This window comes from Paralichthys olivaceus, chromosome 18 (assembly GCF_024713975.1).
Source record: "Paralichthys olivaceus isolate ysfri-2021 chromosome 18, ASM2471397v2, whole genome shotgun sequence".
Taxonomy (NCBI): domain Eukaryota; kingdom Metazoa; phylum Chordata; class Actinopteri; order Pleuronectiformes; family Paralichthyidae; genus Paralichthys; species Paralichthys olivaceus.
Genome location: NC_091110.1, coordinates 12,270,036 through 12,284,321, shown reverse-complemented (window position 1 = coordinate 12,284,321; position 14,286 = coordinate 12,270,036). Strand labels below are relative to the sequence as shown.

At 40.3% G+C, this 14,286-nt stretch overlaps 1 protein-coding gene across 3 annotated transcripts in view; it reads left to right on the top strand.

The window, feature by feature from the left end:
- Window positions 1-338: 338 nt before the first annotated feature.
- Window positions 339-14,286, top strand: part of LOC109626469 (WD repeat-containing protein 70) — a 34,012-nt gene continuing 20,064 nt past the window's right edge. Inside the window, exons 1-10 of one of the 3 annotated variants that reach the window (XM_020082458.2) lie at window positions 339-405; window positions 1,213-1,272; window positions 1,379-1,462; window positions 1,543-1,633; window positions 1,752-1,974; window positions 2,554-2,613; window positions 2,894-3,027; window positions 4,327-4,480; window positions 7,360-7,436; window positions 13,717-13,891. In XM_020082458.2, the coding sequence (XP_019938017.2) occupies window positions 1,224-1,272; window positions 1,379-1,462; window positions 1,543-1,633; window positions 1,752-1,974; window positions 2,554-2,613; window positions 2,894-3,027; window positions 4,327-4,480; window positions 7,360-7,436; window positions 13,717-13,891 (1,047 nt within the window). In that variant the 5' untranslated portion in view covers window positions 339-405; window positions 1,213-1,223. The other 2 variants (XM_020082457.2, XM_069513861.1) reach the window with 2 other exon arrangements.

Below are 14,286 nucleotides of genomic sequence, written 5' to 3'. Positions count from 1 at the left end.
AACCTATTCTATTAAAGACAGTGTCATCCACCACAACCTACAGTGTTCACACTAGCTTTAACACTTCTTCAGGGTTGAGCATCAGTCATTAAAATAAGCTCAAATTGGCTACTTCAAAACAAAATCAAATGATGCTGAAGAATTTAACCAGACTTTTCTTCCTTTTGGAAAAAAACCTGTAATATAACAAAATAAATAAATTATATAATTTATTGATGTTGACATATTTTTCTCTACTTTTTATTTTTCTTGTTCTACATTTAAATGATTTTCTATTTCTTTTAAACAAAGAATCGTCATGTGTGTAATTGTTTTAATAAATAAAAATATAAAAACCACTTCCTGTACCGATCAGCTGCGGCGCTGCGAGCACGAGAAGAAGAAGAAGAACTTCCGGGGTGAGAGGTAAGCGTCGCAGTTTGAAAACATGGATCCCAGCAGAGTGGATGAAGGTAGCTGCTGTTTGCTTTCACACGTCTTTAAGTTGAGTGTTTTAACTTTAAATTACTTTCATATGTGAGCCGGTGTAATGTGCGGTATTTCCTGTCAGCGTAACATGAACTAGCTAGACACGGTTAGCTGGTATGTGAAAAGAACCAGTCAGAAGCTAGCTGTTAGAGCTAGCTTCTATGTTAGCAAACATTTCTTACCAACATAGACTCTTGAACTGTATTTAACTTTAGCTTTAATCGTCTCAAAGTTGTTTTTTGTTCGAAACGTCCATATTGAATTGATGTCAACGTTGCTAGTTAATTTGTACCGCTCAGTATTCTATCGTTTTATGACATGCTTCTATATTTTAAGCTACTTTGACGGATGTGAGGCATTTTGGGGGTTGTGTTGTTTTATAACTAATAAACGGTGTATGTCTTCCATTCCATTGTGGTGTGAAGTTATTTCTCTCTGTACTTTTGACTGTACCACACTTAACTGCATGAAACTATTGACCATGTGTACCCTGTTGTTACATTGTTATGTATGCCTGTCATTGTTTAAAATGTCATTTATGAGTTTTAATCCTCTTCATGCTCAGTACTTTTACAAGCTTTAGAGTACATGGGACTCAGGAAGCCTCTTAATGTTTGCGAATGACAAAGAAAACAACAAAATCTAATTGCATTCTGTATTGGACACTTGGTTATAGTAATATATAATAATATAATACTATCAACCTGGTTGTGATAACTACTGTGCTTGGATTTCTTTTTGCAGCGTCAGGCAAGATGAGTGATGATGGAGACATTGCATCTGTCATGGGATTCTCTGGGTTTGGTATGTACAGCTAATCACATACTTTCAAATATTTGATATGCTGGTTTTATTCCGTATTTTAATATTCATTGGCTTTATGAGTCATCACAGTCATTTTTCCCTCCAGGTAAAAAAGCCCGCACATTTGACCTGGATGCCATTTTTGAACAGACCCGACGAACTGCCGTTGAAAGGAGTCAACGTGTATTAGGTGGGTTTATCGACAAGTATGATAATGACAAGCTGTGTAGTAATATCAGAGAGTATAATCGTGATTGGTGCATCCCTTAGAGGAGAGAGAGAAGGAGACTGAGATGGAGGAGGAAGGGGAGAGCTCCAAGTCAGTCAAGCCACCAGTCAAAGCTGCAGCCGCTGCTTCCAGGTAACTGGTTTCTTCTAAGCTGTTTGAATAAACACTGAATTACAGTTTAGTCAGGCTGCCACTGTCATTCAAGTGTAAGACAGGTTTCTCAGTTTGACAGAAAATGTTTTCTTTTTAGAAAGCAGGAGAGTGACAGCAGCAGTGACAGTGGTTCTGACTCTGACTCAGACTCAGAGCTTATTGGGCCTCCAGTGCCTGGTCAACATGCAGCTCAGGACGAGGAGGATGATGATGATGATGAGCTTGTGGGACCGCCTCTTCCTCCAGGCTACGCAGGCAGCACGGCTCACAGTGATGATGATGATGATCAGGAGGGAGATGATGACGACGACGATGATGATGTAAGTCACAAATGACCCATTTAACAGAATGCATGTCAGAACCCTGAAAATAAAGTTTCTCAACACAATTCATCCATGATTGATTTTCTTATTTACACATGTGATTTTCCTTCTGTGACATTCAAAAATGTTTCCTGTTGAACAAACGTGTAAAGGCACCAGTTTGTATCGTATTCTACTGTGATTTTAAGGGTCCACCACTAGATGGCAGCACAAGAAAATACATGTGGAATAATCAAAGACTGCATAAGTTTGTCTATGAATGAAGACACAACTACCATGTGTTGCTTAACAGTAGTTTTGTATGTGTATTTGGTATTTTTTCACTAATATTTTCAAATGTAAATATTTTCCTTCCAGCTAACATGAATCGGCATATAAAATAAAGCGTTACCCAAATGTGTGGTGATTCGTTTGTATATGTCGCAAACTGCGAGTGTGAATCTATCTAGTCAGTAATTTGCAGCAAACAACTTTTTTGTAAAAGAACCAGATAAAGTTCAAATGATGTATGTAATTGAATCGTTGGGTAAAAAGCTAAACTGTAACTACATACCTAATCTGTACTTTCTGACACAGAATCCAGTGAAGAAAATCCCAGACACTCATGAGATCACTCTGCAGCACGGCACCAGGACAGTAAGAAATTATTTTTATAAGCGCTTAAGTCAATATAATTGTCTTGCTGATGTGCATCAGTTACTGGATTTTTACCCAAGGCGATTAAATATGCTTTTATTTATGCAATTTCTATTCTGCTGCCTTTCGAGGAATTTGTTTTATTTCGCTGTGAAAAAATTGTTGCATCTTAACCAACCCTCTGCAGCTGGTTTGGTTCTTTTTGAATGATAACTTAAAAATGAATGGAGCAGGCTTATTAATTGTCTTTAAGATGTAAATAACACAACTGACTCCTCAGGTGTCGGCTCTTGGCTTAGACCCGTCTGGAGCTCGTTTGGTGACGGGCGGATATGATTATGATGTTCGTTTCTGGGATTTTGCTGGGATGGACCAGGCTCTGCAGGCCTTCAGGTCCCTGCAGCCCTGTGAGTGGTGAGTCAGTTTCTGAGAACACAACATGAAACATCAACACAGTTGCTTAACATGTGGCTAATTACTTTCATGCAAACATCCAGTACACTCAGCTTGCCAAAGTGTACACACATACACAAACACACATTTGTTGAGCTTCATTGAGCCTCATGTTAACTCAGTGACATCCTCTCTTTTCATTCAAAATGAGCCCTTCAGAAGCAGATGGTGGAGATATGTGGGTGTTTGTGTGATTCTCTGTGTTTATTCTGTGTTTCACTGAAGCCATCATCAAAGATTAGATTCTTATTTGATTTTAGGAACTGGAGGGCTGACCTGCAGCAGGCTTCCCCTTATTAACAAAAATACACGCCAAATTTAATTTGATTACAATGAGATCCAGTAGCCTGTTTGGTTAAGTAACAAGCTCGTCATCGTATAGAAACCTGCGCTGTTGAGGTCTACTGTTCCTTTTTCCTGACTCAAAAAGGCAACGATGGAGCTCAGTCCAACTAAAATAATAAAGAATCTGAGAATTTGGGCTATGTAGTGAGTAGATGAAGAAGCCATGATCTCACAGTTAGAAACAGCATCGGCGCTAGCCACACTTTCACTTCAGCAATGGAACTTTTTGCTCTCTGCACGGAAATCCTGGTGCCTCATCTACCCCCTGCTGTGTTAATGCTATTTGATATTGACCTGAATTGCTAATCTCACTCTGGTTAAGTGGTCCAGATAGTTATCCTTCTCTTCACATGCATGCACTGCTGTGCAATGTAGAATGTCATGAGTGTTATTCAGTGTATAAATTGGAAACATTAAAGTCACATTCATTACAAAAAGCACCAAATACACCTTTCTTAAATTTGCATGCCATCTGTTTTTTAGCGTGATACATATCTGTAACAATTTTTTATTTTGTTTATATTTTGTAAATGTAACTGGTTTCAAAAAGTGTGTTGTTGTTATTCGTTCCCTTTTTTAGTTTTAAAATGCTGTGATGCTCCGTTATGCATTACTGTGTTTATGTATTGCTTGTCGTTGATCAAAAAGACCAATCATCAGATGAACATCAGATGTTGTGCTGTTTTGTTCCTATAGCTACTTGTATCTAGTGTTTGTCCTTGACTCTTGTATAACAATGTTTTTTTTCTCATGGACACATGCAGAAGTCTTGCGCACATGCAGCTCACAGATGACTTTCAAACAAGATAGAAAACACTTATCAGAATTTATTAGCACCACAGAAAACCAATTTAAAATGAATCTCGGTGTCTTTGATCCCCTCTACATATGTATCATGTCTGTGTGTCCACTCAGCCATCAGATCAAGTCTCTGCAGTACAGTGTCACCGGTGATGTCATCCTGGTGATTTCTGGTAACGCGCAGGCCAAGGTGTTGGACCGTGACGGCTTTAATGTGATCGAGTGTGTGAAGGGAGACCAGTACATTGTGGATATGGCCAACACCAAGGTATGCCAATACATGTTTAATTTAATAAGTATGTCAGTAGTACTCACATAATTGGGATTCATTATACCTTAGGTCTAATTTCATAATTTGTCAATTGTTTGCATTGATTACAAACCACAGCATGATCACTGCAACCGCATGAGCCCCACAGGGCCAATAAACATGAGTTAAATCAAGATGTTGGTCTTTAAACTGAGATGAATGTTTACAGCAGACAGCTTGGATAATAATTTCACTGTCTCATTCTGCGTCTCTTGTAAATACGTTAAACTTCAGTTTGTTTAGTTTAAAACTTGTTTGATATTTCTTAAATCGTCCGACTTTCGAAGGATGGTGGTGTGAACCCAGACTTCTGGAGTGTTAACTATCGAAATGATGTCATCAACTATAAGGAATATGACCAAGATTTGTAGTAACCTGGAAATAATTTTAAAGACGTGAGGTGTATATCATTTTTATTGCAACCGTAGCCTGCCCAAGAGCAACCGCTAATTCTAAACGCAGGCTGGATCTCTGCTCTCCTGCTCTGTGGGTAAACCTGCCAACAAATAATGGTAGCAAGGTGTAGCTGTGAGCTGCTCTGTTGTATGTGATGATAATGGTCTGTGCTATGCGACCAGCCAGAGGCGGCTTCAGGGGGAGAGGACCACCACATGCTTTCAGGCCTGTTGCGGTTCATCTCTTGCTTGTACCTGCATCTACAAAGGAGAATCTTAATTAAGTGTCCATGTTTGGGTTTTTGCAGAGTTGAAGCTATATTGGTGGTCACTAACCATCTGTGTCAGCTGCAGCGCATTTAGACATGGTTTATACCACCCATATGAATCACTGAAAGTGAAGGCCCATTGATTGCAACTAGTGTTTTCCTGGATGTCCTAAATTCTTGTACTGCTCAGTTCCAGCTGGTGCAGGAGGCTGAGTTTGGTTCAATGAAAATGCGTTTTGGCCTGCTGACAGCGTCCCAGGAGATTATTTGCGTCTCATGTGATAATTAATTCCGTGCCCTTACTCAGCCTCTGTTGACAGACAATTACTTGCCTCCAACTCATCACACTGTGCGGAGTGATTTTCCCCACACATGCATGCAGTGAGATATATTTCGGTAAACAGTCCAAAATCAAGACAGAGGAAAAACCTTGAAAAGCAGCAAAAGCATAAAAAATCCCATAGTTTCTCATTCGACTTGGCCAAATTAAGATGACGATCTCAACTCAGAACTTTTCACCACGAAGCAACAGAAAGATACCACCCACTGCTCTGTTGACAGGGTCTGACTATGAAGAGATTAAGTTGTTATCGCTGGCACTAAATTATAGGATTACTCAATAATCAACGCCTGCTGCACACTAAATGAACACTGTATAAAAGTGATCGATTTGCAATGTGATTTTTGCATTTTCACTGCATTTCTATACTCTCACAATTCTATATCTTCATGAGAATCCAATGATCAAATCCATCTGTTATTGCAAAATATAGAACGTTTTCTTGAGAATGAACAGAAGCAGCTTTTATATTTGATCGGAATTTCTCTGCACTGTGGGAAATATTATGATTTCAGCTAACTGAAGAAGAATTGGCAGCACCAAGTGATCTGCTCTTGTAAGTTGGATTCAGTTCCATGAGTATTCTCATTTGATTCATTGACTGTGCAGCTCCAAATTGTAGTTGATCTGTTGATCTCTTCACTGCTCCTCAACTAAAACTTGACAGTTACAGAAACCTTTGTAGCCTTATACTTAATGCAATTTCCATGAACACAAACATGCCAGTATTAGCCTCACTTAGTCATTTTGTTATCAGTAAGAACTCTATTCTTGGCTCTGTTTGTCATTAATATGCTCCTTATGTGTTTATTGTTGGTATGAGTGTCAGTCTGCTTCTCTTTAGTCATTGGCAATTTGTTGTCCTAAACTGTTGAGGAAGAGGAATCGGATTTGGTCAGGAATGCTGTGGCTCCTTTAACTTAATCATGAAGCTCCTGTTTTTATTCTTATGTTACTGCTAAGAGCAGAGACACAGTGGAGTCATTCTCAGCCCATATGGATCGTGTATTTTACCTTTAACTACTAGTTATGAATCCCTTTTAGTCATTAAACAGTAATACCTAGGTAGTTTGTATTTATTGATCATTGAAGTGGTGTGTTTAAAGTGTTTGACAGTGAACAGGCAGGCAACTCTTCCTGATGCACACATACCAATGGCGTTTGGTATGACTTCTGCTCATGCAAGGCTCTGCTTTCTTAAGCATCCTGTCAAATAGCAGTATGTCATGTCTGAGGGCTCTTCCTCTCTGACCTGGCAGTCAGTGGGGGAGGCCTCTCTATGGGTTGTTCCACTCTGAAGTCATTTGTTATGAGTAATTCTCCACAGGACTTCTCTAGAAGAGGAAATGTCTAAAAGCCCTCGTTTTCTGTTTGAAGCTATGGCGCAGCACTGCTCCAGGGTTCAGTGGCTCAGTTGAAAGGTGACCTATGTCAATGAAAGCCAAAAGTCAAGGTTACAAAATGATCAAATTAAATGTCATTTCCTGAAGGAAGAGTCCTTTAAGTTCAATTCAAATGAAGAAAAAATATTGTTTCTTCCTGGGAATTATTTAATCTGACTCTGAATACAGGCCTCACATTTGCCTTGTAGTCCACACTGCAGAAAAATGAAAATGCATTGTCACAAAAATGTGTCAATCAGTCTCTGCAATAACAATGAAGAACAGTTGCCTTCTTTGCACATTCATCTTTACTAATTCGCCTTCATTGGATCCTTCTGGTGACCAATTCTTACAGAATGTAACTGTCACTGCTTAATTTGGAAAAACATTTTAGGGCAAATGGCAACTCTGAATGTGAGCAGATTTCTAATTTCTACTCTGCTCTTCTCAGGGCCATACAGCTATGCTGAATTGTGGCTGCTGGCATCCGAAGATGAAAGAGGAGTTCATGACCTGCTCCAATGATGGGTGAGTTTTATATAAGTGTAAAAACGTACCTCTGTCTTCCTACTAACTACTAACCTAGATAAGTCATGACAATGGCCTCATAGATGCTCAGGCACATCTGTGTGTTGTCTGGTCGTCAACCATTAAAATGTGTCTTGGTTACCAATAATTATTGAGGAAATCTGTAAGGTAACAGTATCAACCTCGTAAACTAGAGATGCTTTGCTTACAAGTTTCTGTCAGAAAAATCTATATGCTGCCCCCTCTTATCTACATATGTACATCTGTTTCTGTAAATAATTTATTTTGTTTATTTTGTTGCATTACCCCATACGACTACAGGACACATTTTACTATGGACATTGTCCAAGTACAACCATCCACTTCTATGTAGTAATTTAGGATGCAGGATGTCACTCACACACACATGCTCTTTTCTGCTCCCCATGGCAAAGTTTTCTGTCTCACTAAAAACAGCACTAGACCAGTATGGCTGCGGAAGCTATAACCCTTTGCTGTGTGTACAGGTGTGTGTGAATATTTGTGAGTGAGAGCGCAGTGATGAGTGTAAGTGAGTGTGACAGGCAGCAGTGCAGAAATCCAGGGCTATCATCATTAAGTGGAAACAAGGGCTCGACTTTGCGGGCAGGCCTCAACCCAGTGTTTACCAGTGTTCCCGCTCTTCCAGATGTGTAGGCTGGTTTATTTAGCTCTTACTGAGGCTCTGGAAATCCTCCCCTGGCACATTAGCACTGGGTGTTGCCCCTGGCCAGCTCACAGGAGAGGAGCGCACAGGGAGCCATTCACAGGCAGAGCAGCTGTATGTGAGGAAGGTTCACAGCAGCAGAGCAGGTCAGCAGGAACCTCAACGATAGAAAGAGAGAGTGATGAAGAGAGGGAATGCCTGTAGTGATTAATAGGTAGAAGAGGTTTGTCTTTGTCTAACCCCTATTTAATCCACCAAACTGCACATTTACTCATCACGTAATAATGTGCAGTTAAATACAGTGGTATCCCAATAAAGTGATTTTCCTTTGCTTTCTTGGTGGTCCCACTCCTTCTTATTCCCTCAGTGCAAACAAAATGTAGCTTCCAGGGTTTGAACAGGTGCCAAACATACAGATCATGTTACCAAAATCCTTGTTTCTGTCATGTGGTGAGGGCCTGGCCACAGCAATGTTGATTTCAATGTTCAGAATTTTAGCATGCATAGGTTGTTTTTTTTGTTGCATTTGTATGTTAATCCAGACAAAATGCAATAGGCTGTTGGCCAATCCATCCAAGATATGAGGGGTTTCTGGATTTTACTCAGCAGAATTATTCTGCGTCTTGAAACAGGGCCCAGGACTTGAAGTGATTAAAAATCTTCAATTTGTAAAATGATATGGTTCAACTTCTCATTTCAGATTAAGTGAGGCTTTGTTTGGGCTTTAAAAAAGGTTTGAGTATCAGTCTATAAAATTCAGAACTGATAGTGGCTCACTCCTCCTTAACAATATCAGCTTTCTCCCTTGTTTCCCCCCAGAAATGTGGCTTCTGGCTTCAGTAACTGCTAGAATGCCAGCCAGTGGTATCCAAGTCCAAATACTCCATTTAGAAAGTCCTGAGTAGCATCATATTTGTCAAGCACAACTTTTGAGTGCATTTAAATTGTGTTGGTGCGCCTGAAAAAATATGGTGCAGCAGCTAGTGCAACTAATGTAAAAAAATCTACGGTCCTGAACTACTGTCTATGGGAACAACATGGCTTCCATATAAATAGAAAAGGAACTTCAACTGCAGTAAAAACCTCCCAAAAAGTTGGTGCTGCAAAATTTGTATTTGCATTAAATTCAAATATGTTCTGCAGCCGCTCTGAAGAAATGAAACGGAGCCGCTGTCCCTTCAGTGATGAACCTTTGGGATGTAGGGCTTTCGGACTTGCAGTCCAAAAAGATTATTAATTTTCTAGTTATTAAGGAGGGACCATGAAGCAATGTTTGATTTGCTCCTCGTTACCACTTTATGTATGCTGGTCCACTTCAGTGCCATCGTTTGAATAGGTATGGAGTCTGCAGAGGCCTCTTGAGAAAAGACCAACAGTCGGCCAATAGCACCAGTGGGTGCCTGCTACTGGCAGCGTCAGCTTAAACATCAGACCAACACCTCTGCCTTTCTTCTGTGTCAGCCTAGTTAGAGATTCTTTGTTGTGTTTATGTGAATGGGTTATTAAGCATGATCACTGGACCGCCCAGCTTCTTAATTAAAGATCCCCCCAGTTGTGTGGAATCTCATTCAGAAGAATTGCCTCCCAGCTTGTTGAATGATTTCCTTAACCCTGACATTTTTCTCTGAGAGCAGTTGGATGAGCGGGAAGTACTGATCAAGCAGTTTGAAAATGCAGCAGCAGGGTGGTGGTGATTGTCCGTGCACACTGAAGGGTTGAAAGGGGCTCGAGCAGAATTGGACTTGAGTCAGTGAAAAGCATTTACTGCTCAGAGTCGTGTGAATGTGTCAACATTTCACATTCTTCTGTTGTTCTGTTTTGAGAGTTTGTGTGATTGTAAAACGGCATAGTGTTTTCCAACAACATTCACCCAGGGCTGCCAAATGTGTAATAAGCATAGAGCCACTATAACCGAGTCTTTGCTGAAAGACTGGACACCTGTTTGAAAACCGCAGCTTTAATTCTCAGAAAGTGAAGGCATTCTGTGCCGAGTCTAGTCTCCGTGGAACTATTTCTTTGGCAGAATTAAACTTGAAGTAAACTGAAATATGACTGAGACTTTGTGTCAATGGTGTATTTTGGGACCTGCAGCCTTTTCTAATGAACGGAAAAAATTTGGTTAAAAAAACACACACAGTGCAATGTATTAACAAACTATCTTTGAGGAAAACTTTACAATACTGACTTAAAGGACATGACATCACTGATCCTTGGTTTGTCATAATGCGTCCTTCTTTTTGCGGCGAGTGCAGCAAAGGAGCGAACAAACGACGACTTTCTAATTGTGCACACATGTTACTTCTGTTGAGGTTTGGGACACACTTGCGCATGTGCACACACAAAAACACACAATTTGAAGAATGTTTCCAGGAGGTTTGAATGCCAGGGATTCCCTCCATGTTGGCCTGCTGTCAGCGCTGCAGCTGGACTTGGATGTGTAGCTTTATGCAAAGAGACCCAGAGAACAACATGGCAGGTCCTTTTTACTGCTGAGGAAAAAACTGTTTGTCTTTGTCATGTGCTCCAACCAAACACATGATGTGACACGTGGTACATTCAGAAATTTGGAGAGTATCCACAGCAGTAGGAAAAGACAAACAGAGAACAGTGAGAATAAATCCCAGTGATCAACAATTATTTTTTGTCAGCAGTATTCAGCATCTGTGTTTTAAGTGTTCTCAAACTTTATTATTCAGAATTTCATACAGTTCTTATCCTTTGTATTCTGTATGTCCTAATTAGTCATTTATGACATTCTGATCTTATCAAGTTAGTAGATAATCTGAGAAAGGGCGTCACTGCCGTAAACTGCATGACAGAGCAAGGATGAAGAGTGAGGACAGACACTACAAACTGTGAGCATGTTGGGGCGATTCACATTATTTTGAAACATCAGGTTCATCCACAGTCCAGTGCATCTCTTTTGCCGGCCTTACAATGCAACCGTTGCATATCCAGCCCAAGAATGCACATACCGTACCTTTTAAGGAGTCCATTTACTCTTCTTCAACTTACAGTCATGATTGAATTTTTGACTGACACTAACGTGTGTGTGTGTTTCTTATCTAATTGGACTGAAAATCAGGCCACTACCTTGTGGAGACATTGCTTGATTAAATCTGAAGCGCTGTCTTGACTTCTTGTCCTCAAGCATCTTTTTTACCCTTTACTGTACTGTGTGGTCCCACCTGCTACTTAGACCCACAGTAATATTGTTGTGAATTTGTTGGAATCAGCATCTCTGCGTACCCACAGTGCATGACCCCAGTGTTTCTTGCTTCAATGACACTGTTAAGCCTCTTCCCAAATCCCCCTGTTATTTCCCCACTTTGTCCTCTTCAGCTGCGATGGAAGATGGAGCATCTTTTATCCTAATCTGCTTTTTCCATAACAGAGCCCCAGTTAGTCAGTCAACCGGCCATCGGGCAACACATCCTATAGGTCCATTGCTGGAATTTGACCAATAAACAACCTTATTCAAGATTTGTACGCCTTTCTCTTCCCTCTTTCTTCCTTATCTCGTCATCTGGGAAAATGGGCCTATAGCAGCCATCACCCCCACTAGGCCTATAACCTGAGAGACAGATAAAATCAGGGGCCTGGGGAGTTGTCACTCCTCAGTTGATGTGTGAACGACAGTGCGACCTCGTAAAGTGCACATGCATGACTGAGGATGTATGGGTCTCATTTTATTACATTCACCCCACAGTCTGAAGTGTATGTGCAGGAAAAAGGGGGCTGTTGATTGAAGGGAAAACAGGGTTGCAAGCAAGAAAGAAGGAAGGTATTGCCCTTGAATGTTTTTGATGGTTTCTTTATACTGCATTTGAATATTTTGACATCTCGTACTTTCTCATAATTACCGTCCCAAAACACCCACCTCCGGTGAGAGAGTAATTTGTAAGACTGCCCCAGATGTTTCTCTCTGGAAGAAAAGGTGAAACTTTTATTGGGTGAAGCTGCACTTAATTTTTTTATTATTGAGTTTTGTTACTCTAATGGGAGATGTAACGTTTTTTACACAACCAAATTAGTGGATCACATATTGGCGCTGACAGTTTCACCTTCCCCACCCTGTTTTCTCTGCTCTGACAGGTGAGATTGTGCAGCATTCATCCTGGTGGGCTCCGTCCTTTTGGCTTTGTTCCACTGACAGCCTGCAATGCCATGTTTTGGAAAGTGCCCTTACGATAAAAAGCATTCCACGTTTTGTCGAAAGGTTATGTTGTCTTCATTGGCTTGACAGGCAGGTGGACCAGTTTGTCATCCAGTCTGTGGCTATTACTCCGTCTTATTCACACTCACATATCTACTTATTGAAACATTCAACTGTACAACGTAGAGGCCTTTGTGTTGTACTGGGGAACTTATCTATATTAATCCACGTGGCTTTCGCAGTGTTTCCCAGAGAGAGGTTTTTTGATTTATGAACAGCTTTAGTTTGTGTGGATTTATACACAACTATGCATCAAACAGAGTTTTATTTGACCCTTGCCAGTTCTCACTCAAACCATATGTCTTCAGCTGGCATTTGTATCACATTGTTAGACTTATCCAAACAAAGTTGAGTGTGTGTCTGTGACTTTGTATGCAGCAGTTAAGGAATCTTTTCCTTGCTGTTAGTAGTAGCCCTGTCTGTGTGTTTATACTCCTCTGCTGACCTCATGACCTGAAGGTCATGATGATCACGAAAGCAAACAGCGGGTCACAGACAAATTAGGACACACTATGTCTGGCTTGAGTGTTGGTTGTATGCATGTGAGAGGTTTGCTAAACATTTTTGTCTCGTCATGCATTTAAATAATTGAATGTGGAGCTTTACATCTTTTTGGTCTATTACCACTATGCACCTCAATTTGATATATCTGTTAATGCTTTTATTTTCCTTTATTCTTCATCTATATTAGTTTTGATTACTATTGCATCGCTTTTTTGGTTTTCTGGTGATTTCTCAAATGTTTAAAATGACAGCCTCTTGTAGTAGTCTGAATCATCTACTTGTTTTTACATCCTTCACCTCCTTATTTTAACAGTTACTTTAACAGTTGACACTAAAATATTATTCTGCATAAGATAGAAGACTTGGATATACTACATATCCTAATTGTACAAATATAAATCTAATTTCATAACCTGCTTGAGTCAAAACCGCGCAGATGTTTTTTCAGTGTTTGACATAAAACATCTGTAGCCTCCTAGGATTGTTGTTGCGGGTACATTTGCTGACATTTTAGAATTTTTTTATTTGCACATATATGAAAAGTCTACACTTAAAGTCCTTGCTCTCAGTCATCCAGCTTGTGTAATGTGTTCAACAGATGTATGAGAGAAAATCAGAATTTCATGGAAGCTTCAGACATGGCTGTCAGACTGATCTACTGTTCTGCTGTTTGCTAACCCCTCACCCTGCAACACATAGCTGCCTAACCTCATGTTCAGATGAGGTGAACATGACTGGGTCTCACTGTATCTCTATATGATTCTGATTTATTACAGTGACTGATAGTGTTAATGACCAAATATGTTTTGAGGGACTGATATATCATGACTGATTCATGGCAGTTGCTTAAGGATAAATTCTCTGCCTGTCCACAGCACTGTGCGCACATGGGACGTGAACTCTGAGAAGAAACACAAGGCTGTGTTCAAACCGCGCTCCTTCCAGGGAAAGAAGGTCATACCCACATGTTGCACCTATAGCCGGGATGGGAAGCTGATCGCAGCAGGCTGCCAAGATGGCACTATCCAGATCTGGGACCGAAACCTCAGCGTGAGTCTTAAAGCACACACACATACCAAGCACCACGATGTGTAAACAGTGTGGTTGTAAACGAAGGATGTTGCTCTGGCCTTGGTTACAGAGTCATGGGACTCAGGTCATCTGGTCACAGGCCAGACAGGTCAGAGTTCAACAAGTCACTAACACTGACCAGAATTCAAATACCTGGCATTCAAATCCTTGGTTAAAAGTGTATGTAGTTAAGAATATTATTAAATAACTTGTCTGACTTGAATTGTCCTGTTCCCACACTGTCCAGGTACATGGCACTGAGTTTTGTTGTTTTGTAACTCTTAAGAAACAGTCTACAACCATATCAGAGGCTCTGTGAGGAGATGTTTGGAGCTAACATATGGATGTTACAATACTATTTAGTGTTTTCACAA